The sequence below is a fragment of the Salvelinus fontinalis genome, chromosome 4 (genome assembly GCF_029448725.1).
Source record: "Salvelinus fontinalis isolate EN_2023a chromosome 4, ASM2944872v1, whole genome shotgun sequence".
Taxonomy (NCBI): Eukaryota; Metazoa; Chordata; class Actinopteri; order Salmoniformes; family Salmonidae; genus Salvelinus; species Salvelinus fontinalis.
This window is the reverse complement of record NC_074668.1, coordinates 36372697-36397740: the sequence shown is the minus strand read 5'-3', so window position 1 is coordinate 36397740 and position 25044 is coordinate 36372697. Positions and strand designations below refer to the sequence as shown.

General features: G+C 41.7%; 2 protein-coding genes across 8 annotated transcripts; one reads left to right on the top strand and one right to left on the bottom strand.

Moving 5' to 3' along the window:
• The first annotated feature begins 10541 nt into the window (after positions 1-10541).
• gatc (glutamyl-tRNA amidotransferase subunit C) lies at positions 10542-15271 on the top strand. Of its 3 annotated transcripts, XM_055919945.1 has the most exons (6): positions 10543-11097; positions 11191-11241; positions 11373-11542; positions 11787-11890; positions 12013-12080; positions 14889-15271. In XM_055919945.1, the coding sequence occupies exons 1-5, from the start codon at positions 10900-10902 to the stop codon at positions 12072-12074; spliced, it is 585 nt and encodes a 194-aa protein (XP_055775920.1). In that variant the 5' UTR covers positions 10543-10899; the 3' UTR covers positions 12075-12080; positions 14889-15271. The 3 variants fall into 3 exon arrangements, with proteins under 3 accessions (XP_055775921.1, XP_055775920.1, XP_055775918.1); XM_055919943.1 differs by lacking the exon at positions 14889-15271 and having other exon boundaries at positions 10545-11097; positions 12013-12578; XM_055919946.1 differs by lacking the exons at positions 11191-11241; positions 14889-15271 and having other exon boundaries at positions 10542-11097; positions 12013-12578.
• Positions 12567-25044, bottom strand: LOC129853654 (serine/arginine-rich splicing factor 9-like). Of its 5 annotated transcripts, none has more exons than XM_055919939.1 (5): positions 24851-25044; positions 22225-22401; positions 13659-13864; positions 13338-13510; positions 12567-13257 (listed from the first exon to the last, which is right to left on the bottom strand). In XM_055919939.1, exons 2-5 carry the CDS (start codon positions 22380-22382, stop codon positions 13018-13020), a joined length of 777 nt encoding a protein of 258 aa, XP_055775914.1. In that variant the 5' UTR covers positions 22383-22401; positions 24851-25044; the 3' UTR covers positions 12567-13017. The 5 variants fall into 5 exon arrangements, with proteins under 5 accessions (XP_055775914.1, XP_055775913.1, XP_055775915.1 ...); XM_055919938.1 differs by having other exon boundaries at positions 24855-25043; XM_055919940.1 differs by lacking the exon at positions 24851-25044 and adding an exon at positions 23954-24090.

The following is a 25044-nucleotide window of genomic DNA, read 5'->3' as shown; positions in this document are numbered from 1 at the left end:
ACTGCGCCCGGCCCACCACAGGAGTCGCTAGTGCGCGATGGGACAAGAACATCCCTGCTGGCCAAACCCTCCCCTAACACGGAAGATGCTGGGCCAATTGTGCGCCACCCCCTGGGTCTACCGGTCGCGGCCAGCTTCGACAGAGCCCAGACTTGAACCAAGATCTCTAGTGACACAGCTAGCACTGTGATCCTGATGCTTCTTCTTCCTCCTCTTCCTGTGCTGAGGTTTTGGTAGTGGGCTCCGGGAATTGGTGTGTCTTATTGGGCATGGCTGCTGAGAACACTCCTATCGGGGCCCACTCTAAGTATAGGGGAACATGCTAGAACTAGAAAGTGAGGCAGACAGAAGGAGAGCGACAGTATGTTACAGTACACTAAAACTGAACGCGACCATGGTCTTCTTCAGACAGCATTCTGCCAATACAAATGTAATGAATATGCATATTCAGTCCTATTTTCGCATTAGAGGCCACATTTATATGGAACACACACACACCTTGCCTCAGTGGGCTCAAGGTATTCTATTATGGCAGTTAGGCCAGCAGGCGGCAGCAGCACTCTACCCAGGGTGCCATGCTATGAGAACAGCACATCCAGGTCCTCGACCTTCACTCCAGCTGGAAGGTTCTTCACCAGGAACACACACGTGCCACGAGGCCCCTGCGCCTAAACACACACACACACAAATAAACAGAATCCAAAGTATTCAAAATGTTAAATAATGTTATGAACTTTAAATAATGTTCTCTTCTTAATGCACTGTTAGCAAATCCTAGACAGTATTTTGCAACATACCTGACTGAAGGAGTCCAGACAAACGTGGTTATCTAACAGGAACTGGCGAGTCTCCTGGACATCCTCACTGTTATACTCTTCTATGATATCATGGCGGTCCGCAAGCAATCATTAAAGTACATGCCGCCACCTACTGTGCTGGAATGTACAATCAATCACGATCTGCCCAATTCTGTACTACCATGAAAATAAAATTAAAAACAAATAAATTCCTACTAACTTCTACCACACCCTCCCCAACCCCCCTACCCCATTAAACTGTATCTATATCATGCTTAAACACACCACCTTCAGGATTGTCAACAACCATGTCAACAACAATTTCAACAGTAACATCTGTTACCCCAAATATCCCTTTTGCTTTCTCCACAATAACCTTCAACCTGGCATTTTTGCTTTCCACACCCCGAGACGTATTGATACCTTACCAATAAAAGTGTCCTTTGACACCGCACATTCATGAACGCAAGATTTCTGAACAGGCCTCCAAACCCTGCCAGGACCAGCAGAAACACCAGCTCCGACATGAGGTCCACTTACTATAGGAGCAGCCGTGGAAGCTCTGTCATCCCACACTGTTGTTCCACCAATCTGTCTTATGGCATCTGCACACAATACATCAGGACTAATTCTATATCTCTAAGCCTCTCTAGCCCCTTTCTGCACATGGCATTTACCAAACGCTGCACTATGTCCCCCACAACACACACAATTACAACAGCACATATTTTCCTTCATTTACATTGAATAGCTACGTGTCCCATTTTTTGGCATTTAAAACACCGCAATGGGCATGGGACAAATTCTTTGCCATTGAAACTAAGGAATCCTATTTGTACTTTCCCAGGCATAACCTTCTCAAACCTCAGCAGCACTGATAGGCTCTCACTTCTTTGTCTTTCTTTCCTACTGGTCAAACTTTTGGCCCCAATCACTCTTCCTCCCTTCACATTTTCTTTAATATCATCTATGGACATAGATATTGGGACCCCAATGATGACTCCCCCAACCTAGCATAAGCACCAGGGACATGGCTTTTAATCTTCTTCCCATAAAGCTTTTCCATTTTCAGAATCTTCTTTTGCTGAGCCTGGCTACCACAAAATATTAACAATCTACCAATTCCAATGAACCAAGCTTCACCTACCTCTTTCTCTACAGCATTAGTTAGTCAGATAGAGTGTAAGTGAGGCCCTGTGGTCTCATCAAACACTGTCACCACTTTCCACTACAACACATCATTACTCTTGATTCCCACCTTGGCCCTCTTTATACATTCTTTACTAGACGATCCACTGCTTTCTGTATCTTTCCACTACTGACCATTCTGGTCATTGACCCTCATCCTCCCGCTCCATACTATAGGAACTGATACCCATATAGTTCGCATTCCAGCACAGCTGTTGCTTCACCAACTTCTTCTATATTTCGTCCGCACTACACGCTGCCATTTTTCAAAGCTCTCAACCAGAATTCCAGAGTGGAGTCTGACATTCACAACGGCAGATATACTTTTGAGTAGATGGGAAACGTTGCCAATGCTACGTCAATGGGCCATACGGTGCATTCTTGGCGATTCTGAGACAAGGAGTGCTCTCCTTTAAGGAGTGAATGGGAGTCTATTGGGCGCTAGCTCAAAAACATTAGCACGAACTTCGTCAACAAGAAGTACAACATGACATGACAGTGACAGTGACAGTTATGAAGCAAATTTTCTTACAAAATCAATGGGGGCCCCATGCCATTACGTTTAGGGAATTTTAGATTCTTCAGACTGTCTAGTTTTTATTTTGGTGATTGTTAGTTCTCAAAGATGATCTTATTTAAAAAAATATATATATAGCTCCATTATATTTTTTACACACTTCAAATCCAGTTTTAGTCATTTACGTTTATACTGAAAACATTTTACCATCTCAAAAATTACTTTCAAAATAAATAAATAATTTTTCTTGGTGAAAATAATTTGTGGCAGCAACCATTAAGCAGAGGCAGTCCGGCACTGCTAAATGAATATAGGGGAAACACTAAATGTGCGTGTTAACAATCATATGTGGACTCCTGTTTTGTGAAGATGGCAACGGAGGGGATGGCTGCCGTTTTATGGGTTCTTAACCAACCGTGCTATTTTGTTTGTTTTTTCGCATTGTTTGTAACATATTTCGTACATAATGTTGCTGCTACCGTCTCTTATGACCAAAATGAGCTTCTGGAAATCAGAACAGTGATTACTCACCTTGAACTGGATGAAGAATTTCTCTTTAATGAGTCGGACGAGAGGGATTTACTCCAGACACCCAAACAGGCCCTCATCCCCGTCATTCGCAGGAGAAAGAGATGGAAAAAGAATCGCGGAAGGAGATCGGAGTACCTTGTGAGGATCCGCCGACGAGTGGCTAATCTGACTTTGCCATCGGTACTATTGGCCAACGTACAATCGCTGGATAATAAATTGGACGAACTAAAAGCACGTATATGCTACTAACGGGACATTAAAAACTGTAATATCTTATGTTTCACCGAGTAGTGGCTGAACGACGACATGAATAACATACAGCTGGCGTGTTATACACTATATCGGCAGGATAGAACAGCAGCTCTGGTTAAACAAGGGATGGCGGTCTATGGATATTTGTAAACAACAGCTGGTGCAAAATATCTAATGAAGTCTTAAGGTTTTGTTCACCTGAGGTAGAGTATCTCATGATAAGCTGTAGACCACACTATCTATCTAGAGAGTTTTCATCTGTATTTTCCATAGCGTCTACATACCACCACAGAACAATGCTGGAACTAAGGCCACACTCAATGAGCTGTGTACCGCCATAAGCAAACAGGAAAATGCTCATCCAGAGGCGACGCTCCTAGTGGCCGGCGACTTTAATGGAGGTAAACTTAAATCCGTTTTACCTCATTTCTACCAGCATGTTAAATGTGCAACCGGAGGGAAAAAAACTCTAGACCATCTTTACTTCACACACAGAGACGCGTACAAAGCTCTCCCTCGCCCTCCACTTGGCAAATAAAAAAGTGGTCAGATGAAGCAGATGCTAAGCTACAGGAATGTTTTGCTAGCACAGACTGGAATATGTTCCGGGATTCTTCCGATGGCATTAAGGAGTACACCACATCAGTCACTGGTTTCTTCAATAAGTGCATCGATGACGTCATCCCCACAGTGACTGTACATACATACCCCGACCAGAAGCCATGGATTACAGGCAACATCTGCACTGAGCTAAAGGGTAGAGCTGCCGCTTTCAAGGAGTGGGACTCTTAAGCTTATAAAAAAATCCCGCTATGCCCTCCGACGAACCATCAAACAGGCAAAACGTCCATACAGGACTAAGATCGAATCGTACTACACCGGCTCTGACGCTAGACGGATGTGGCAGGGCTTGCAAACTATTACAGACTACAGAAGGAAGCACAGCCGAGAGCTGCCCAGTGACACGAGCCTACCAGACGAGCTAAATTACTTCTATGCTCGCTTCGAGGCAAGTAACACTGAAACATGCATGAGAGCATCAGCTGTTCCGGACGACTGTGTGATCCTGATCTCTGCAGCCGATGTGAGTAAGACCTTTAAACAGGGCAACATTCACAAGTCCGCAGGGCCAGATGGATTACCAGGACGTGTACAACGAGCACGCGCTGAACAACTGGCAGGTGTCTTCACTGACATTTTCAACCTCTCCCTGTCTGAGTGTGTAATACCAACATGTTTCAAGCAGACCACCATAGTCCCTGTGCCCAGGAACACTAAGGTAACCTGCCTAAAGGACTACTCACGTCTGTAGCCATGAAATTCTTTGAAATGCTGGTCATGGCTCACATCAACTCCATTATCCCAGAAACCCTAGACTCACTCCAATTTGCACACCGCCCCAACAGATCCACAGATGATGTAATCTCTATTGCACTCCACACTGCCCTTTCACACCTGGACAAAAGGAACACCTATGTGAGAATGCTATTCATTGACTACAGCTCAGTGTTCAACACAATAGTGCCCTCACAGCTCATCACTAAGCTAAGGACCCTGGGACTAAACACCTCCCTCTGCAACTGGATCCTGGACTTCCTGACGGGCCGCCCCCAGGTGGTAAGGGTAGGTAACAACACATCCGCCACGCTGATCCTCAACACGGGGGCCCCTCAGGGGTGCGTGCTCAGTCCCCTCCTGTACTCCCTGTTCACTCATGACTGCACGGCCAGGCACGACTCCAACACCATCATTAAGTTTGCTGATGACACAATAGTGGTAGGACTGATCACCAAGAACGACGAGACAGCATATAGGGAGGAGGTCAGAGTCCTGGCCGCATTGTGCCAGGACAACACCCTCTCCCTCAACCTGTTCAAGACCAAGGAGATGATTGTGGACTACAGGAAAAGGAGGACCGAACTCGCCCCCATTCTCATCGACGGGGCTGTAGTGTAGCAGGTTGATAGCTTCAAGTTCCTTGGTGTCCACATCACCAACAAACTAACTATGGTCCAAGCACACCAAGACAGGTGTGAAGAGGGCACAACAAAACCTATTCCCTCTCAGGAGACTGAAAAGATTTGGCATGGGTCCTTAGATCCTCAAAAAGTTTTACAGCTGCACCATCGAGAGCATCCTGACTGGTTGCATCACTGCCTCGTATGGCAACTGCTCGGCCTTCGACTGCAAGGCACTACAGAGGGTAGTAAGTACGGCCCAGTACATCGCTGGTGCCAAGCTTCCTGCCATCCAGGACCTCTATACCAGGCAGTGTCAGAGGAAGGCCCTAAAAATTGTCAAAGACACCAGCCACACTAGTCATAGACTGTTCTCTCTGCTACCGGAACGCCAAGTCATACCGGAACGCCAAGGGGCTTCTAAACAGCTTTTACCCCCAAGCCATAAGATAACTGAACATCTAATCAAATGGTTACCCAGACTAAGTGCATTGCCCCCCCCCCCCCAAATCCCCCCTCCCCACAATCTTTTACGCTGCTGCTACTCTCTGTTATTATCTATGCATAAGTCACTTTAATAACTCTACCTACATTGTCACGCCCTGACCTTAGAGATCCTTTTTTTGTCTCTGATTTGGTTGGTTTGGGTGGGCATTCTATGTCTGGTGTTCTATGTTGTCCTTGTTTTGTATTTCTATGTGTTTGGCCTGGTATGGTTCCCAATCAGAGGCAGCTGTCAATCGTTGTCTCTGATTGAGAACCATAGTTAGGTAGCCTTTTTCCACCTGTGTGTTGTGGGTAGTTGTTTTCTGTTTTGTGTATACCTTACAGAACTGTTTCGTTTCGTTCTCGCTCTTTGCTGTTTTTGTCATTTCAGTGTTCAGTTTATTTTATAACATTAAAATGAACACTTACCACGCTGCACATTGGTCCTCTTCTTCTTCTCCCGACGATGTTCGTTCCATGCATGTATAAATTACCTCAATTACCTCGACTAACCGGTGCCCCCACACATTGACTCTGTACCGGTACCCCCTGTATATAGCCTGGCTATTGTTATTTTACTGCTGCTCTTTACATTTTTGATACTTTTATTTCTTATTTTTCTTAAAACTGCATTGTTAGTTATAAGGGCTTGTATGTAAGCATTTCACTGTAAGGTCTACACCTGTTGTATTCGGCTCATATGACAAATAAAATGTGATTTGATTTGATACAGTATATGTGCGTGTATGTACATACCATGCTTTGTGAAAACGTCTTGGAGCTCCTCTTCTGTGCAGGTTTAGGGCAGGTTCCTTGTGGAGAGTATTCCTGACTCTGCTACATCTTCCTCCTCTTCATCTTCCTTCATCTCCTCTCGCTCCCTTTCTCCACCTGCCCCTCACACTTGTCTGAAACACCTCAATATAGAGCAACCTTTCGGACAAACACACACAGTACATAACTTTTTATTCTCTGTGAGGATTACGAACGTGCGCACACACACACACACACACACACAGTCTGATTCTCACCCATGTAATCTTTGTTCTTCTTCAGAGCCTTTTTCACCTCCTCTTCTGAGCGCAGGTCCACATACATATACTTGGTTTTGTTGCCGGTGGCATTCTTGATGATTCAAATGGCTGCAGGCTTCAGAGAAGTCATGAACTCTCGCACTTGTTGCTGTTTATATCACACATAAACTACCCAAGATGTCACGCATAAATAAACCCTTTCCCCACCTCTGATCTCCACATCAAGCCACACACACTCACCTCTTTGACGTTGAAGGGACATTCTCGCAGTTTCACTGTGGATTCAGTCTATGGGGCACAGAGAGATAGGGACACACACACACATTACCAAAGGGGATACGGCAATGAAAACCCTCAACCCTAATTTCACTGTCAGAATGCTACACAATATGCCGTTTTAACTGCTATCCTCCATCATTTCTATGAAGGTAGGATTTGAGTTTAAATCCCAAGGTCTGTGGGTCAGGGGTGCAGGTCAAATGCTAGGTGTTAAAGGCTAGGCATTTGCCCAACCTCCTGCTGTTTGACAGGCTTGCTAGGTTTGCCCTGGCTTTTATCCAGTGAAGGGACTGGTGCTTTGGCCCTCTGGATACCGTCTCTATCCCCACTCTCATAGGCATTGTCTGTCTGCTGCATATGGGCAGGCTCATCTTCCTCATCATCTTCATGCTCCGCAGCACCCCGTCTCTGCGCCACAGGTACTCCATATCAGACAGGTCAGACTTCAGAGCCTCTTTATTAGCACCTGACAATGAAAACACACTGTTTACACACACACATTTACCAGCATCTGTCAAACAAAGGGTCTATGTAGGCATGTGTACCTAACCTGGTCTTCTTCCTCATCTTACTCCTCATCCTTCTTCTTCTCGTCTGACTCAAAGTTGAGGTAATCATCCAAGGCAGGCTTCTTCTTCTTCTCCTGACTCCTCCCCGGCCAGTCTCGGGGGCTGCTGATTGGGGCAGAGAGTCATTGGCCCAGGTAGGCAACTGGCTGCGGTTATGATGCACTGACACAAACTCCTGGAAAGCCTTGTCACCCTCCAGCTAACACATACACACACAAGATAAAACCGAAACAAGATTAAACAGAACATCAATTTCAAGGAAGACAAGAAAAAATTCAACACTGTGCAATTGAGCCATCTTACACTCCATCCATATGTATCCGCCAGGCAGATATTGAGAGGACCATGGCGTGATCTGTCAGGCGAGTGAATCACAATTAATTAAATGTTGGTATAGAACCTGTGATTGGCTATCTATCCATCTAACCAGTACAAAGAAGTCTGGATGGCTAACTGTCTCAACGTTACTCTGGACGTGTCCACAAATCTTTTATTGAAATGCTTCAGTGACCTTCAGTGATCTTCTTCAGTTTTGAAGCCCACAAATCAGAATTTGTGAACTTGCCATCCTTAGTGAACTTCATGCTGCAGTGTTTCAATGTTCTGATTGGCCAAAGTGATCAAGCCTCTGACGGGCCTCCGCAGTGCACATCAATGACATACATTATAAAAATCCTGGATTGCTGATGCTATGTATTGGCTATTGAGAGGCTTTGAAGCCACCGGTCGGCCATATTGGCACTCCCTAGAAGGAGCAGTCCTCAATAGGAATGAATAGGATGGAGTGAATCTATTGTAGCGCAAAATAAAAATTAAATGACGTCATCATTTCCTCAAAGTTTGTATTGGCAAAGATTATGGATATACTGTACTGACAAGATATTATTATTTATTTTTTTACCAGGCAAGTCAGTTTTAAGAACAAATACTCATTTACAATGACGGCCTACCCCAGCCAATGCTGGGCAAATTGTGCGCCACCCTACGCGACTCCCAATCACGGCCGGATGTGATGCAGCCTGGATTCGAACCCTAATAATGGGACAAAGTGGCACAGCTGGTTGTCTAGCTCCTGCCTATCCTTTCTTTGGATTGGTGGATACATCTCATTATTGTAATCCTTTTTTGAATATTCGATGAGGGTTAAAGATTTGTAATAATAAGTGTAAGTGATGAGTAGGACTATAAGGCGTAGGCAACATATCTTGGTTGTGTTATGATAAGCGATTGGAGTGCCCTTCGTGTTGCTGAAAGGACAGCACCAGGATCGTGCAATGATATTAAAGTTCAACCAACTTGTGGTGCTGAAGGATAGCTCTGCCATTCGGCCAGTTCAGGAACAAACAACATAGGCCTACAACTAAGTGGTTTTTGCCTTTAGATTTAGAGAAAATTAACAACTAAGGAAGAATATATAAATTCTCCCATTGACTTGTCCAACCCCAAACACAGTCTTGGTCTGCTTCGCAAGCGTTCCTGGAAGTCTTGCGATGTTGCACCTCTTTCTATTTAGAAACTCTGTGCTTCAGCCTTCAAAAAGTCCTTCCCGAAAGATGTATGCTGTGCTGTGCATTCTCATTCATAGTTTGAATTCACATCATTGGCTGTCCGTGGGCAACTGTAGGCTAAATTACGTATTTTTCATGCAACGTACCATAACAAAATCTATAATCTATTGTTAAATTGGGAAAAGTCAAGCCCGAACAGGGACTTGAACCCTGGAACCTCAGATTAAAAATCTGATGCTCTTCCACAGTTCTTCACTGATGTAAAATTTGTTTTATATTCAACATTCAACAGACATTCGCAAAATTATTTAAAATGCATAGAATTCTCTTATCTACAATAACCTTTTCATGGATTGTTTTAGAGACATTAAACAAAATGCTAATTATTCTAAAAAGGCCTACTTTCACAACCTTTGATTTGCATGAAAAGTAAAGTGTTGATTTGATAGAAATACATCTAATCATAAAAAAAATGCTTTTAAATATCTTGTTCCAATAACTTTTTCATGGATTGTCATAGAACATTAAACAAAATGCTAATTGTAAAATGCTAATGATTCATTACACCGATTCTAATGCAAAACGGTCCATCAGTTGCAAAACGTGACGTAAAAAAATGTTGGGTTCTTAAACGGAAGTTGTAGTTCATTTTAATTGTATGGTTTCCACTCGTTGCCATCGTTCTTTTACAGCTCAATGGTTGCCATTCCAATTTGAATAGTCTGCGAAGTGTTTGGCACAAGCTGCACATCTAAAAAGTTGATTATTCTGTGATCTAGTGGAGTGAAGTCCTCAGGGTTCCTTCCAACTTCTTCCTGCTGCCTATTTTTTTTTTTTTTTTTTGAAATACACGATTGAACTATGACATCCGTTTAAAAAACTAAACGGAGCTCAACAGCGTTTGGAGTAAATGGTTTCTTTTGCTAAATGTTTTGCAACAGACGAAACGTTTGCAATAGAATTGGTCTAATGACACCCCTGGCCTAAACAACCTTTCATTTACACAAAAATGTATGTTGATTTGATAGAAATACATCAAATCATTTAAAAAATTTGCATTTCAATCTCTTGTTTGCAATAACTTTTTCATGGATTGTCATAGAAACATTAAACAAAATGAAAATTATTCTAAAAAGGTCTGGCTTACTTTTACAACCTTTTATTTGCATAGAAAAGTGTTGTTTTTACAGAAATACTTCAAATTATAAAGAATGCATTTCAATGTCTTATAAAATGTGTTATTCGAAATGTAATAGAAACATCAAACAAAATGGAAGTGATTCTAAAAACATCTGGCCTTATTTCATAATTTTTGATTTGCTTAAAAAGTCAAGTGTTGATTTGATAGAAATACATCTAACATTTTGTCCGTGTAGAAAGCATCTTGTCTGTTTGACCGAGGTCAACCATGAAAGTAATTTCAGTCAACAGAGAAGATCCTTGACTAAGAAAATTCTAGAGAGAATCTCAATTGAATACTCCTCGCGTCGCCTCCTTCTCAAAACCCATTGGACGAGAAAGCCCCTCTGACTTTCTCCTCCAATGGGTTTTGAGAAAAAGCCGGTAGGATGTAATTGATATTATCCCCTACTAGACTCTGCTAGCTAGCTAGTTAGCTGTTGACTGATGTTATTTTTGAGTTCCAGGAATCAACGGAGACGCTCATAAAATCTAGCTAACCATTGCTTAGTTTACTAAATTGACTAGCTAGCTACGCACAATTTCATCGTAATAGGAATTGCATAGACATTTGCAAGCTAGCTACATTAGCCAGCATAACATGTATGTCGTAGTAAATTATACACGAAAGTTACAGACCCTAGCATTTAATCTAGGGCCTTCGTGCTACCGCCAATGTGTCACAGGAGTTTCCATAACGTCGCAGGACCGAAAATCCAAGCAAAACTTTAGCTGCTTTCGTTGGACTCATCTGATAACTTTAGTACATCAATACAGTACCCGAATTAGCAACTCTAAGGTAAGTGATTAGCTAGCCAATGTACAGTACAGCATGTCGTACACATGTGGACTGTGGTTGCAGTTTCTTGTTGTATTCATTTTTCAATCCTAGGTGCCCAGGGTAGCAACATGGGAGCCTGTATTGGAGAACCAGCTACCCCCAGTTAGTATACTGTACTTTGTTAATGAAGTGGTTTTTATTAGCTTGTAAATTAAGCCAGATCAAATAGGTTTAAATGGCTAACTGTTTGTGACATTGATAAGTTCTAACATCTAATAAGCATATTCTTACAGCCTTGCCAAGTTCCTGTAGACCTTGTTGACAAATTGGAGAGACTAGCCCTGGTGGATTTCCGCAACAAGGAGGGGCTGGCCTGTCTGGAGAAAGCCATCCGATTTGCAGATCAGCTCCATGTTGTTGACACAGATGGGGTTGACCCAATGGATTCAGTTCTGGAGGAAAGGTTAGACTCAGGCCAGGCAGATCCTGAAGCAGCCCCTAGCCCTTCAGTGTTTGATCTGAAGGAATTGGGTAGTAGTAAGCCATTGGAAGTGTTTAATGGAGCAATCACATTTTGCTTACTGGCCTATCCAATTGCTTCAGATCTACAAATACTGGGTAATTTTTGGAGAGGGAACCAATAGTTACCTACCTAACCTTAAGGTGACTTGTTTAGTCTCACAGATTGAAAACCCTCTGTTCTGTAGGGCACTGTATCTGAGGGAGGATGCCGTGGCAGAGGGGAACTGTGCAGAGGAACTGCTCCAGCTCTCCAAAAACACAGTGGAGGAGTACTTTGTGGCACCGCCAGGTGAGTATCTTGGCTACTGTTTTATCAGCTCATGAATTGGGAGTTAATATCTTTGTTCATTCTGAAGGCGGCACTACCCCATTTTGTATATCATGAAACTTAAATTGCTCTTTTCTCTGCAGGTAACATTCCACTACCGAAGAGAGAGGAGAGAGCTGCCATGTTGAAGCACTCAGAGTTCTGAGTCAAAGTATGTGCTCTGACTTTGCTGATAGCTAAATTTGACTGTGGTTTTCCCACCCATGTATCTTAAGATGAATGCACTAAGGCGCTCTGGATAAGAGCGTTCGCTAAATTACTGAAATGTAAATTAATGACTGGATACTGTATTTAATTTGAAAGAGACCTCTGCAAGGAAATGCATGGCTAAATGATAAAGACTGACCAACCATCAAGAGGGTCAGGGCTTGGCATGTATTAAGGCACCTTCAAACCAGACAAACTGAAGCTAAATCAAAGAAAGATCATCCAGTGTTGTTGATCTGTGTGTGTCCTCCCTTATGTATGCACTGTATTCTCTGAACATTATGTAGTGTCATTATGTTGAAAAAGCAGAAAACCATAACTCCCAATGGTACATACTTTGTGGGTGCTCTGCAAATGATTATTAAGGACTAAAGAGGCAACCAATGAATGTACAATTCATGCATTCGGGAACTAAAACAAATAAACATACTAAGAGTCCTCACTTTATTTGAAAAAAATAACACTTTTTACAAAGCTGTTACGAGATACAAAGATTATTTCGAGAATGGGGCAGGAGAAAGAAATAATTTCATTCTCACGTTAAAAAAAAAAGAGGAACAAAATGGAGAACACTTGCGAGGCAACCATCTACAAGGCAGGGCAGGCTAGACAGGCTCTTACAGAAACATTATTTTTTTAACTACATTAAAGAGCTGTATTATGTTGTATTCCTCTAGTATGCAGTCTCCTTCACAAATATCCCTAACCAGCCATATCCTAGGTCTGAGAATGTTAGGCAAATGCAGATCTGCCCATCTGCTCTGTCTACACCATTTAAAAAGTCCTCTGGAGACAGTCCTCATAGTGGAATGCACATGACATACTTAAAAAGCAACACAAAAGAAAGTAATCACCAGCCTTGGCTCCCTCCTGTAGGTAGACTATCGGTAGTGACGAGGGGGTGGGCTGCGGCTTGATGGGCTACGGTGTGCTGCAGAGGAGCGACGTGGAGGGGGGCTATGGCGAGACAATCTGCGAGCAGGGGGCGACTGATAACGAGGGGGTGGAGAGCCGCGACCTTGATAAGCGGGTGAGTACCGTCCCCTGGATCTGGAACGGGACCGCGAGCGTCCTCTGCTGGCCCCCATCTCTCCATGGACTCGGATAGATGAAGTCTCCCCCTGAAAGATGTCCATGTCAGAGAATGTCCTGAAAACGCATTCTTAAAACACTATAGCTAAGGATCTGAGTATTTAGTTACCTGGTGTGATCTGAACTCTGTCCTGTCCAGGCGCCGCATGGCATACTCCATGTCCTCTCTGCGCAGGAACTCCACCACCCCTTCCCCATCCCGCTGAACATCTGTGAAACAAACATCTCCAGCCTCCCTCATGTGATCTTTCAAGTCTTGCCAGCTCCCAGTCGGAGGCAGGCCTGTGGGAACAGAGACCAAACCATTGAGAACTTCGGCCTTTATAGGCAATGCCCAACAATACCAGTGTACATCTAACCTGCTGTAAATGGAAGGAAGAGAGGAGCTTTGAATAAAAACAAAACAAAAGCACAGACTTTATCCACTTACCAGTCACAATAACTCTGAACTCTGATCTCCGAGTAGGAGGCCCAAACCTCCCTTTAGGACCACCGGGACCTCCGTCCCCACTCCCTCGACCACTACCACCCATAGAACCGTTGAATTTTGAGGAGGCAGAGCGAGGGTGCTCAACGCGAAGCTTGCAGTCTCCAAATCCATAACCATTCCTCCCATAGACTGCATCCTCGGCATCCCTGATACATAAGGACATGTCAATTTGATTAACACATTGCATATGGGAGTCCGTCTATTTATCTATCTTAGCACCACAATGGTGAAACGAGCTTCCTCCTAACGTCAGGACAGCAGAGTCCGTGCTCATCTTCCGAAAATGTCTTAAACCCTACCTCTTCAAAAAGTACCTTACATAAACTAGATAGACTTTTCCACTTCACAGTAACAGCACTTACAGTTGAACAGGGCAGCTAAGTCCCTGCTAGAGCAGCCCCGGTCAACTGTATGTGCCGTTATTGTGAAGTGGAAACAATAGGTCGATCTATGAGTGGAAGGGGAGAGAGGGGTAGAGGTGTTTGTTGGGGAGGGATGGGGTGAGAATGCATCTGTTGACTGACAAAAATGCAGATTTTGCTCATATTATTACACACAACTCATCAACTGTGGGAATGAATTAAGATATATAGTACCAGTAAAAGGTTGACACCTACTCATTCCAAGGTTTTAATTTATTTTTACTATTTTCTACATTGTAGAATAATAGTGAAGACATCAAATCTATGAAATAACACATGGAATTATGTAGTACCCAAATGAGTGTTAAACAAATCAAAATATATTTTATATTTGAGATTCTTCAAAGTAGCCATCCTTTGCCTTGATGAATCATGCCTTCATGGTCGAATTGCTGCAAAGAAACCCCTACTAAAAGAACACCAATAAGAAGAGAGACTTGCTTGGGCCAAGAAACACGAGCAATGGACATTAGACCGTTGAAATGTGTCATTTGGTTGGATGAGTCCAAATTTGCAATTTTTGGCTCTAACCACTGTCTTTGAGATGCAGAGCAGGCGAAGGGGTGATCTCTGCTTCACACCGTGAAGCATGGAGGTGGTGGTGGGGCGGCGCTATGCTAGTGACGCTCTCAGTGATTTATTTAGAATTCAAGGCACTCTTAACCAGCATGGCTACCACAGCATTCTGCAGCGATACACAATCCCATCTGGTTTGTGCTTAATGGGACTATCATTTGTTTTTCAACAGGACAATGACCCAAAACACCTCCAGGCAGTGTAAGGGCTATTTGACCAAGGAGAGCAATGAGTGCTGCATCAGATCACCCAACCTCAACCCAATTGAGATGGTTTGGACCGCAGAGTGAAGGAAAAGCAGCCACCAAGAGCTCAGCATATGTGGTAACTCCTTCAAGACAAAAATCATTCCAGGTGAAGCTGGTTTAGAGAATGCCAAGAGTGTGCAAAACTGTCAAGGCAAAGGGTGGCTACTTTGAAGAAACTAATTTTGAGTTGTTTAACACTTTTTTGGTTACTACATGATTCAATGTGTGTTATTTCATAGTTTTAAATGTCTTCGCTATTCTACAATGTAGAAAACAGTACAAATAAAGAACCCTTGAATTAGTTTTACTACTTTATGTACATATACACATTGATCAAAAATATAAAACGCAACATGTAAAGTGTTGGTCCCATGTGTCATGAGCTGAAATAAGATCGCAGAAATGTTCCATACACACAAAAAAATTCTCTCAAATTATGTGCACAAATTTGTTTACATCCCTGTTAGAGAGCATTTCTCCTTTGCCAAAATAATCTATCCACCTGACAGGTGGGGCATATCAAGAAGCTGATTCAGCATGATCATTACACAGGTGGACCTTGTGCTGGGGAAGGTAAAAGGTTACTAAAATGTGCAGTTGTCACAACAATGCCACAGATGTCTCAAGTTTTGAGGGAGTGTGCAATTGGCATTCTGACTGCAGGAATGTCCACTGTTGCCAGAGAATTGAATGTTAATTTATCTGCCATAAGCTGCCTCCAACAGTTTCAGAGAATTTCAGAGAACCTCCACATCCGGCTTCTTCACCAGCAGGATCATCTGAGACCAGCCACCCGGACATCTAATGAAACGGATGAGTATTTATTTCTGTAATAAAGCCCGTTTATGGGGGGGAAACTAATTGGCTGGGCCTGGCATCCCATGGCTGCGCCCCTGCCCAGTCATGTGAAATCCATAGATTTGGGCCGAATACATTTATTTAAATTAACCGATTTCCTTATGTGAACTGTTACCAAGTAAAATCATAGAATTTGTTGCATTCTTATTTTTAGAAATGCCGTTGGCTGTGAATCTGGGTCTAACGTAGGTGGCACCATGTGCTCTTTTTAAAGGATAGGCCCCTCTCTCTTATTAAAGGCCCTAGGACCCATGTGTACAAGGATGGTTTGCCAGTCACTGGGACGACGACCCAACTTGGGATGGGGGAGGTTGTAGCAGGTGGAGTATAAGAAGACAATTAGAGGCATACTTAGTTGCAGCTACAGTATGCTTAACAGTGCAAATATCATTGTATAGCTATATGGACACTCAATTATCATGGTACGTTTACAAACATTATTATGATAAGTATAATCAAAACCTGCATCTCATTATGGTAAGTGGTGAAAAGTATAGCTAGTAATAATTGTAATGGCTTAGCAGGTAAGAAGTATCTGGTTAAAAGAAGGAATATAATATCTATTGTTTACAGGAAACTCATTCGACACCTTTAGATGAAGTTGTATGGAAAAAGAACTATGGGGAATATTTCTCTCACATGGGAAAAGAAATTCAAAAGGGGTGATATTAATCATTTTGATCAGAATGTGCAAACTGTTCAAACAGATCCTCAAGGAAGGTGGATCCTTCTAAATATGCTATTGGACCATAAACATACTTGGCTCATTAATCTATATGTTCCAAATAATGATCCAGGCTTCTTTGAAAATATATAACAATTTATCAAGTTAACAAGCAATACGACTCAGTTATTATGGTGTGAGATTAAAATACGAGTTTAAGTACCTTGATGGACCATTAAAGGTAATCACACTACAAATGATTACCCTCAGTGCACTTAAGGAAATCACAAATATTATGGATATATTGTAACTACTCAATATATGGAGGCTTAAATATCCTGACCTAGTGAGATATACATGAAAGAGGCTCAATCAAGTTGGTCGTCTTGACTGTCATTTTCACTGGCACCAAAAGTTTTTAAAACGTGTTGATGGGGAGAGAATGCGGTCAGACCATCAAATAATTGGTGTACAGATTAATCATACAGAATATCCCTGAGAGTGAGGATATTGGAAATGTAATCAGAGCCTACTTGATGACAACTTGTTTCTAACCAAGAATTTATAACAGACTTTATTCTACATAACATAGGTACAGAAGATCACCTTTAAATGTGCCTTTAGAATAAGTTACAGGAAAAAGAAATGGAGGAACTTATTCAAAAAAGATCAAGTGTAATATATTATACAATATGGGAGTATATGGGAATATGGGGGAAAATGCACCAACTCATTTTTTCATCGTCAACATAGAAATTATACCAAAATTATTTATAGAAACGTGTTACAAATGATTTTCTGAAAGAGGCGGCAAAGTACTTTAAGCATGTTTTCATTTCAGGTTCCTCAATCTCCACCAACTGAAGTTAATTGTAAGGATTTTTTTTCTATTAATAGTCTAGAAATTAATAGCTGTACAGAAAGACTCACGTGAAGGAACTTCAAGATGCAATTAAAGCCTTCAAGTCAAGGAAAACTTCAGGGTTTGTCCGTTAACATGTTTCAACCGCTCCTATAAAAACTGGTAGACTCAGATACTCAGCAAGAAAGTCTGATTTCACAATTACTGAAACAGGAGCCATGTGGCAAATATCCAGTCTACCTAAAAGAACTGGAGACCCCTTACACTTCAGTGTTGCGATGCCAAAATTCTAGCAAAATGTTTAGTGCTTAGAATTCAAAAGGTATTGTCGAATATTATTTATCCTAATCAGACAGGTTTTTACATGGGCGATACATTGGAGATAAAGTACTGGAAACAATTGAACACTTAAATATATGGGATACCAGGCCTGGTATTCATTGCAGATTTTGAAAAGGACTAGAATGCATTAATTATTTAATTTTGGATTATCTCCTATACAATGACTTAAAGTTATGTATAGTAACCCCAGGTGTAAAATAGTAAATATGGCTACTTCTCAGAAAGTATTAAACTGTCAAGAGAAGTAAAACAAAGTGTACACATTACGTATTGGATCACTAAAAAAATAATTTTACATTACTGTGTAGTTTACCATTAAAATGGTCTGACGGTGAAGTGGACATAGTCTGTAATCATATTGCGAAATAAATAAATTCAATACATTTTCATAGAAAGTTAGCAAAAATAAACAAGATCTTGCTTCCATGGAAAGGTAAATACTTATCTACAGTACTTTCAGAAAGTATTCAGTCCCCTAGACTTCTCCCACATTTTGTATCGTTACAGCCCTATCCTAAAATGGATTAAATTACATTTTTCCTCAAATCTACACACTACACCATTTAAGAATGATGGAGGCCACTGTGTTCTTGGGGACCTTCAATGCTGCAGAAATTGTTTGGTACCTTTCTCCAGATCTGTAGGCCTCGACACAATCCTGCCTCAGAACTCTAAGGACAATTCCCTTGACTTCAACTTTATTTACTTTTTTGATTTAACCTTTATTTAACTAGGCAGGTCAGTTAAGAACTAATTCTTATTTACAATGATGGCCTATCCTGGCAAAACCCTAACAACGCTGGGCCAGTTGTGCGCCGCCCTATGGTACTCCCAATCACGGCCGGTTGTGATACAGCCTAGAATCGAATCAGGGTCTGCAGTGGTGCCTCTAGCACTGAGATGCAGTGCCTTAGACCGGTGTGCCTCTCTGGAGCCTCATGGCTTGGTTTTTGCTCTGACATGCACTGCCATCTGTGAGACCTTATATACGGTAGATAGGTGTGCACCTTTACAAATCATGTTCAATAAATTGAATTTACCACAGGTGCACTCCAATCAAGTTGTAGAAACATCAAGGATGATCAACGGAAACAGGATGCACCCAAGCTCATTTTCGAGTCTCATAGCAAAGGGTCTGAAAACTTATGTAAATTATATATTTTTTTATACATACACATTTGCAAAATATTCTACAAACCTGTTTTTGATTGGTCATTATGGGGTATTGTATGTAGATAGAGGGAAAACACAATTTAATCAATTTTAGAATAAGGCTGTAATGTAACAAAATGTGAAAAAGTCAAGGGATCTGAATAACTTTCCGAATGCACTGTATTTGTGAGCTACTTTTTTTTTTTAATCACTGATGAATTGTTTAATAATTTCCCAGTGATATATATATATATATATATATATGTATATATACATACATACATACAGTGGGGAGAACAAGTATTTGATACACTGCCGATTTTGCAGGTTTTCCTACTTACAAAGCATGTAGAGGTCTGTAATTTTTATCGTAGGTACACTTCAACTGTGAGAGATGGAATCTATAACAAAAAAACAGAAAATCACACTATGATTTTAATTTTAATTAATTTGCATTTTATTGCATGACATAAGTATTTGATCACCTACCAACCAGTAAGAATTCCGTCTCTCACAGACCTGTTAGTTTTTCTTTAAGAAGCCCTCCTGTTCTCCACTAATTACCTGTATTAACAGCACCTGTTTGAACTCGTTACCTGTATAAAAGACACCTGTTCACACACTCAATCAAACAGACTCCAACCTCTCCACAATGGCCAAGACCAGAGAGCTGTGTAAGGACATCAGGGATAGAATTGTAGACCTGCACAAGCCTGGGACGGGCTACAGGACAATAGGCAAGCAGCTTGGTGAGAAGGCAACAACTGTTGGCGCAATTATTAGAAAATGGAAGAAGTTCAAGATGACGGTCAATCACCCTCGGCCTGGGGCTCCATGCAAGATCTCACCTCGTGGGGCATCAATGATCATGAGGAAGGTGAGGGATCCGCCCAGAACTACACGGCAGGACCTGGTCAATGACCTGAAGAGAGCTGGGACCACAGTCTCAAAGAAAACCATTAGTAACACACTACCCAGTCATGGATTAAAATCCTCATGTGGTCTGATGAGACAAAAATAGAGCTTTTTGGTCTAAACTCCACTCGCCGTGTTTGGAGTAAGAAGAAGGATGAGTACAACCAAGAAAACCATCCCAACCGTGAAGCATGGAGGTGGAAACATCATTCTTCGGGGATGCTTTTCTGCAAAGGGGACAGGACGACTGCACCGTATTGAGGGGAGGATGGATAGGGCCATGTATCGCGAGATCTTCCCTCAGTAAGAGCATTGAAGATGGGTCGTGGCTGGGTCTTCCAGCATGACAACAACCCGAAACACACAGCCAGGGCAACTAAGGAGTGGCTCCGTAAGAAGCATCTCAAGGTCCTGGAGTGGCCTAGCCAGTCTCCAGACCTGAACCCAATAGAAAATCTTTGGAGGGAGCTGAAAGTCCGTATTGCCCAGCGACAGCCCCGAAACCCGAAGGATCTGGAGGTCTGTATGGAGGAGTGGGCCAAAATTCCTGCTGCAGTGTGTGCAAACCTGGTTAAGAATTACAGGAAACGTATGATCTCTGTAATTGCAAACAAAGGTTTCTGTACCAATTATTAAGTTCTGCTTTTCTGATGTATCAAATACTTATGTCATGCAATAAAATGCAAATGAATTACTTAAAAATCATACAATGTGATTTCTGTATTTTTGTTTTAGATTCCGTCTCTCACAGTAGAAGTGTACTTATGATAAAAATTACAGACCTCTACATACATTATAAGTAGGAAAACCTGCAAAATCGGCAGCGTATCAAATACTTGTTCTCCCCACTGTATATATATTTTTAAATCCCAGCCCCCGTCCCCGCAGGAGGCCTTTAAGAAGGCCGTCATTGTAAATAAGAATGTGATGTTGACTGACTTGCCTAGTTAAATAAAAATAAATACTAATTTACTGATGGCCCTGCCTACACTGCAATACTTTAATTAAATATATTATATGAGCAAAAGATATTCCACTTTATTTGGCAAGCCAGACAAATTAAACCGCCCTATTTATAAAATTAATATATATTTGCAAGACTAAAATTATTTAATATTAAAGCATTGAACCTCTCACTACATGCTTAAAAAAACATACTTATATCCAAACTGGTTCTCCAGCAGACTAGTAAGAATGGCTCACCCTATTAAAAAATTGCATGTTTTTATTTATTCAGATAACCTGTCACTTTCGGTCATTTGAAACTGAAATAATCTCAAAACTATCACTTTTTAAAACAACCCATAGAAATCTGGTTGCAATTTCAGTTGAACCCAGAACAACAAAAATAAACAGAACAAATATTTCAAATAATATTATGGTTAAACTCAAATACAAATAGATAAAACATTATTTGATATTGTAAAAAAATAAATCTTAATTAATGATAGAAGGGTTCAGCCATTTTGTGAAACATCCCACCACAGCTGAAAAACATTTGTCAAGTAGAAGTCAAGATGGGATGGTTTTTTAGAGATAGATGAGAGGGGTTAAGGGTAGCTGAAGGGTGGGATAAAAAAAGGGGGGGGGGGATAAATAACTAATGTATAATGTACCGTGTCCGTAAAATGTATATAGTATGTAAAAACTGGAAGTAGAAGCCTAAGTATTGCTGTCCTTTAGTTTAGGTAGGTTTAGGGGGGGGGGGGGGGGGGGGGGGGGAATTAGGTAATTATGCAAACAATTACTTTGATAGAATCCACAATATTTAAGATTAAAAAAATATTGAATAAAAGACCAGTCCTAAAGCACAACCTCTGATTCTAATGACCATTTCACAATGGAGCAAGTCACAGGTACTTCCTGTTTGAGCTTCTGCTTGTAAACAGGAAGCAAGAGTAAGGAGCCATGATCTGATTTAGCGAATGGCAGACGAGGGAGTGTCTTGTATCTTGTTTGTGGGTAGAGTAACCGCGGTCTAGGACTTTATTGCCCCTAGTTGTGAAGGAGACGTGCTGATGACAGTTGAGAATCATGTGTCTTAATGAAGCGGAATTAAAATTGCCAGCAACAAGAAAGGCAGCCTCTGGACGCAAGTTTTCCTGATTGTTTATAGCCTCAAACAGTTCATCAAGTGGCAGCATGTTATATTTCATGATAACATCTAAAATATTTTGTGAAAATAAAGTAAACGGCAAAAGAATCACAAAATAGCAAAGTTGGGTCGGAGTTCGCAAAACGGCGGCAATCCAGCATGTTGCCATCTTTTCATTACTACCGAGTTCAGGGAAAGTGTACTTGCTATGACTGATATGTGGTTGTCTCATCTAGCTATCTTAAGGTGAATGCACTAATTCAAGTCGCTCTAGATAAGAGCATCTGCTAAATGACTAAAATGTAAATGTAAATCTGGTCTTATTGGTCAACGAGTAAATATGCCATTCATGGACATGGACGTTTATCTTACCGTGGATCTTCAAAGCGCACAAAGGCAAAGGGAATAGTGCCTCTGTTGTTCTTCAACTCAATGTCTCTGATTTTGCCATATTTGAAGAATATATCCTCAATGTCCCTCTCTTGCACATCAGCTGGAAGGTTACCCACGTAGATCCTGCCATCTGCCATGATGTTAACAGAACTGATCCTGATGGAAAAAGAGAGAAGGCATTATCAATACTGAACACTCCCTGAACTCAAATGTATGTTTTGACCCCTAATTTCTGCCATTCATAAATGTCCAAAAATAGATTACCATTGCAAACAACCCCCTACAAGTACATGTTATCAAGACTGCAACATATACACAAGTCAAAGACAGAGCTAGCTATTAATCAAACACCAACCCACACCCAATGGTTCAACCACCAGGGCCCGGTTTCCCAAAAGCATCTTAAGGCTAAGTTTATCGTTAGAACCTTCGTAGGAGCATCGTTAAATATCGAAGTTAACACAAAACCATCGGTATTAACGTTGCACTTAAACGCTCGTAATCTAACGCCTGCCTCAGACCACTCGTAGTAACGCTAACTACACGTTAAGTGTGTTAGGTGCTTCCGCGTAAACATCAAATCACATGGTTGACCCGTCTCTCTGTGACCGCTGATAACTTCAGAACAAAAGTTGACTACAATTACTTAGTTGCCGATGTCTTTGCAATTGATACAAACAAGCGAAGTATAAAAATATATCGGTTTTCATTTGAAGCATGACTGCTTTAAAATAAACAGTAGGCTATAGGTTTTTTCAATCATTTTGAAACGCACTTCATGTTAAATCAATTGAGTTCTATTTTGCTGCATGTAGGCTGTTGTCTAATTTGTCACAATATATTTAATTATGTGTAGCCTAAATTACCAAAATCGGTTGGTAATTTTTATCGAGTAAACATTAGAATAAGCCGCCTTAATATTTGCAGCCATATGGGGTAATATCTATAGAAGCGGATCCGTGGTCAGTATTGTAAAATAATTCTGTTTAGGAATGATTTGAATGGAGAAAGCTGATCTGAGAGCAGCGCTCACTTTCTTTCGATCCTATCAGTATCAACAAATGCTCCAACGACGCACTTAGCGACCATTCTCTCATTTTTTGTACCTGTATATAACTAGGCAAGTCAGCGTGGTGCTTGGGAAACGGTTGTTACATTTTCGGTTGTTGTAGGAATGATGAAACGTTACGCCTAAATTCCATCGTTATCAGAAAACCGGGCCCTGCTGAGACGAAATCCAAGCCGGACAATAGTGTCTGATTGCGGCCCGCAATTCGGGGAGTTCCTGGATGTGGGCATACATTCATCTGCAGGAACGCCCCCCACTCTAACATCCCATTGGTTCCGCCTTGAACAGGCCCCCCACTCCCTTGAGCACGCCATCTTCAAGTTTGCGTGTGACACTTGATATTCTGGTTGTCTATTGGTGACCTAGCTAGCTAGCGGTGTCGCCCCAGCCTCCCGCCTCCAGTGGAAGTGCGGGAAAGCATTGCCCAACAGGCGGAGGTGAAGGACACTGCCTACCGGTGTCCTAGACCAATAATGGACTAAAGAAGCCAAACGTGGTCTGTTTTCAGAGGATAATGGGCCTGTCAGCCAAATACTCCAGCTAAACGTGGATACATTTTCAATTGCAGTACGGTTCTACAAACAAATATCTGCTTTCATATCACATCAAAAATGTAACAAAAGCTAAAGATACACTTACTGTAAACTGTTTTAACCAGTTTTAACACAGTTGCACCAGACAGTATTTTTCAGTCACAACACGTTTGTGGCGTCTGTCTTCCGTTTACACACCGGTGTTCCGAGACACAGAACTAGCACCAGTACCCGTCTTCCATAAATAAGCGATGTAACATGGAAATATGGCTGTGTGGGAACCCTAACCATATGAGAAACAAAACATTTGTAAAAAAAAAAAAAAAAAAATGATTTCTTGCTAATATGTTAGATAGGTTCCTTATGTTTCCAAACCGTACAGCAAGAGATATTTGGTAACGTTTACAGCAAGTGTGGCGCTCTTAACAAAACTCCCCAGCCAGAAGATACGATCACCAATATATAGGCGCTTAAAGGTAGTGTGCGTGTATGTGAATGGGCTACCGCCGCCTAGTGTACTGGAGCGCCCCCGTCTGAGTCCTATTTAGAAAATGGACCAATAGAAGTATAGAGAGGGGTTCCTGTATATACAGGAACGCCCCGAATTGCGGGACGAAATTACACCCTTCTTGACCTAGGTAGCTTCCTACGCTAAAGCTAGCCTAGCTATTCATGTGATGTTTCCTTTCAAAAATGATAACATAGCTGGTGGGCGGGATACAGTGGTTAGCTAACTAGTTTACTAGTTTCTATATTTCAAACATAATACGTTTCATATCGCCTCGTGGTAGCTACCTGCATGGATTCCCAATCTATACTCACATGTAAAACCCAGATTAGCCCATTCATTCATTACCTAGCCAGCAAATTGTCGACAACAAATGGCTAGTAGCTAATGTAACGTTAGCTTCAGTTAGAAGTTAGCATCTAGCTAGCTAACAAGTTAGCCTAGCTGACTCGTGTGCCATGTTTTGGGTTTGCAGAAGAGTACATGATAGCTCACCTACCTTCCTGTGTCGCTGATCAGACCTGCAACCCCTTTGGTTGCTGTGATTCTTTTCTAAAGCTCGTATAATGTTATTTCTCGCTTATCTCCAGAGATCGGTACCCTCAAACCTTTGTCGGAGGATCTCTGCGCTTCTTTTAGCTAGTTAGGCTAGCTAGTTCCATCCACTGACTTCCGGTTCCGTCAAAAAC

Bases quoted from the DNA above. Each gene is read 5' to 3' on its own strand.
- gatc (XM_055919945.1), top strand. From the start codon at position 10,900: ATGTATGTCGTAGTAAATTATACACGAAAGTTACAGACCCTAGCATTT. The intron at 11,098-11,190 runs GTAAGTGATTAG...TTTCAATCCTAG, and splicing joins CCCGAATTAGCAACTCTAAG to GTGCCCAGGGTAGCAACATG. The intron at 11,891-12,012 runs GTGAGTATCTTG...TTTTCTCTGCAG, and splicing joins GTACTTTGTGGCACCGCCAG to GTAACATTCCACTACCGAAG.
- LOC129853654 (XM_055919939.1), bottom strand. From the start codon at position 22,382: ATGGCAGATGGCAGGATCTACGTGGGTAACCTTCCAGCTGATGTGCAA. The intron at 13,865-22,224 runs GTAAGATAAACG...CTTATGTATCAG, and splicing joins GTGCGCTTTGAAGATCCACG to GGATGCCGAGGATGCAGTCT. The intron at 13,511-13,658 runs GTAAGTGGATAA...CTGTTCCCACAG, and splicing joins GTTCAGAGTTATTGTGACTG to GCCTGCCTCCGACTGGGAGC.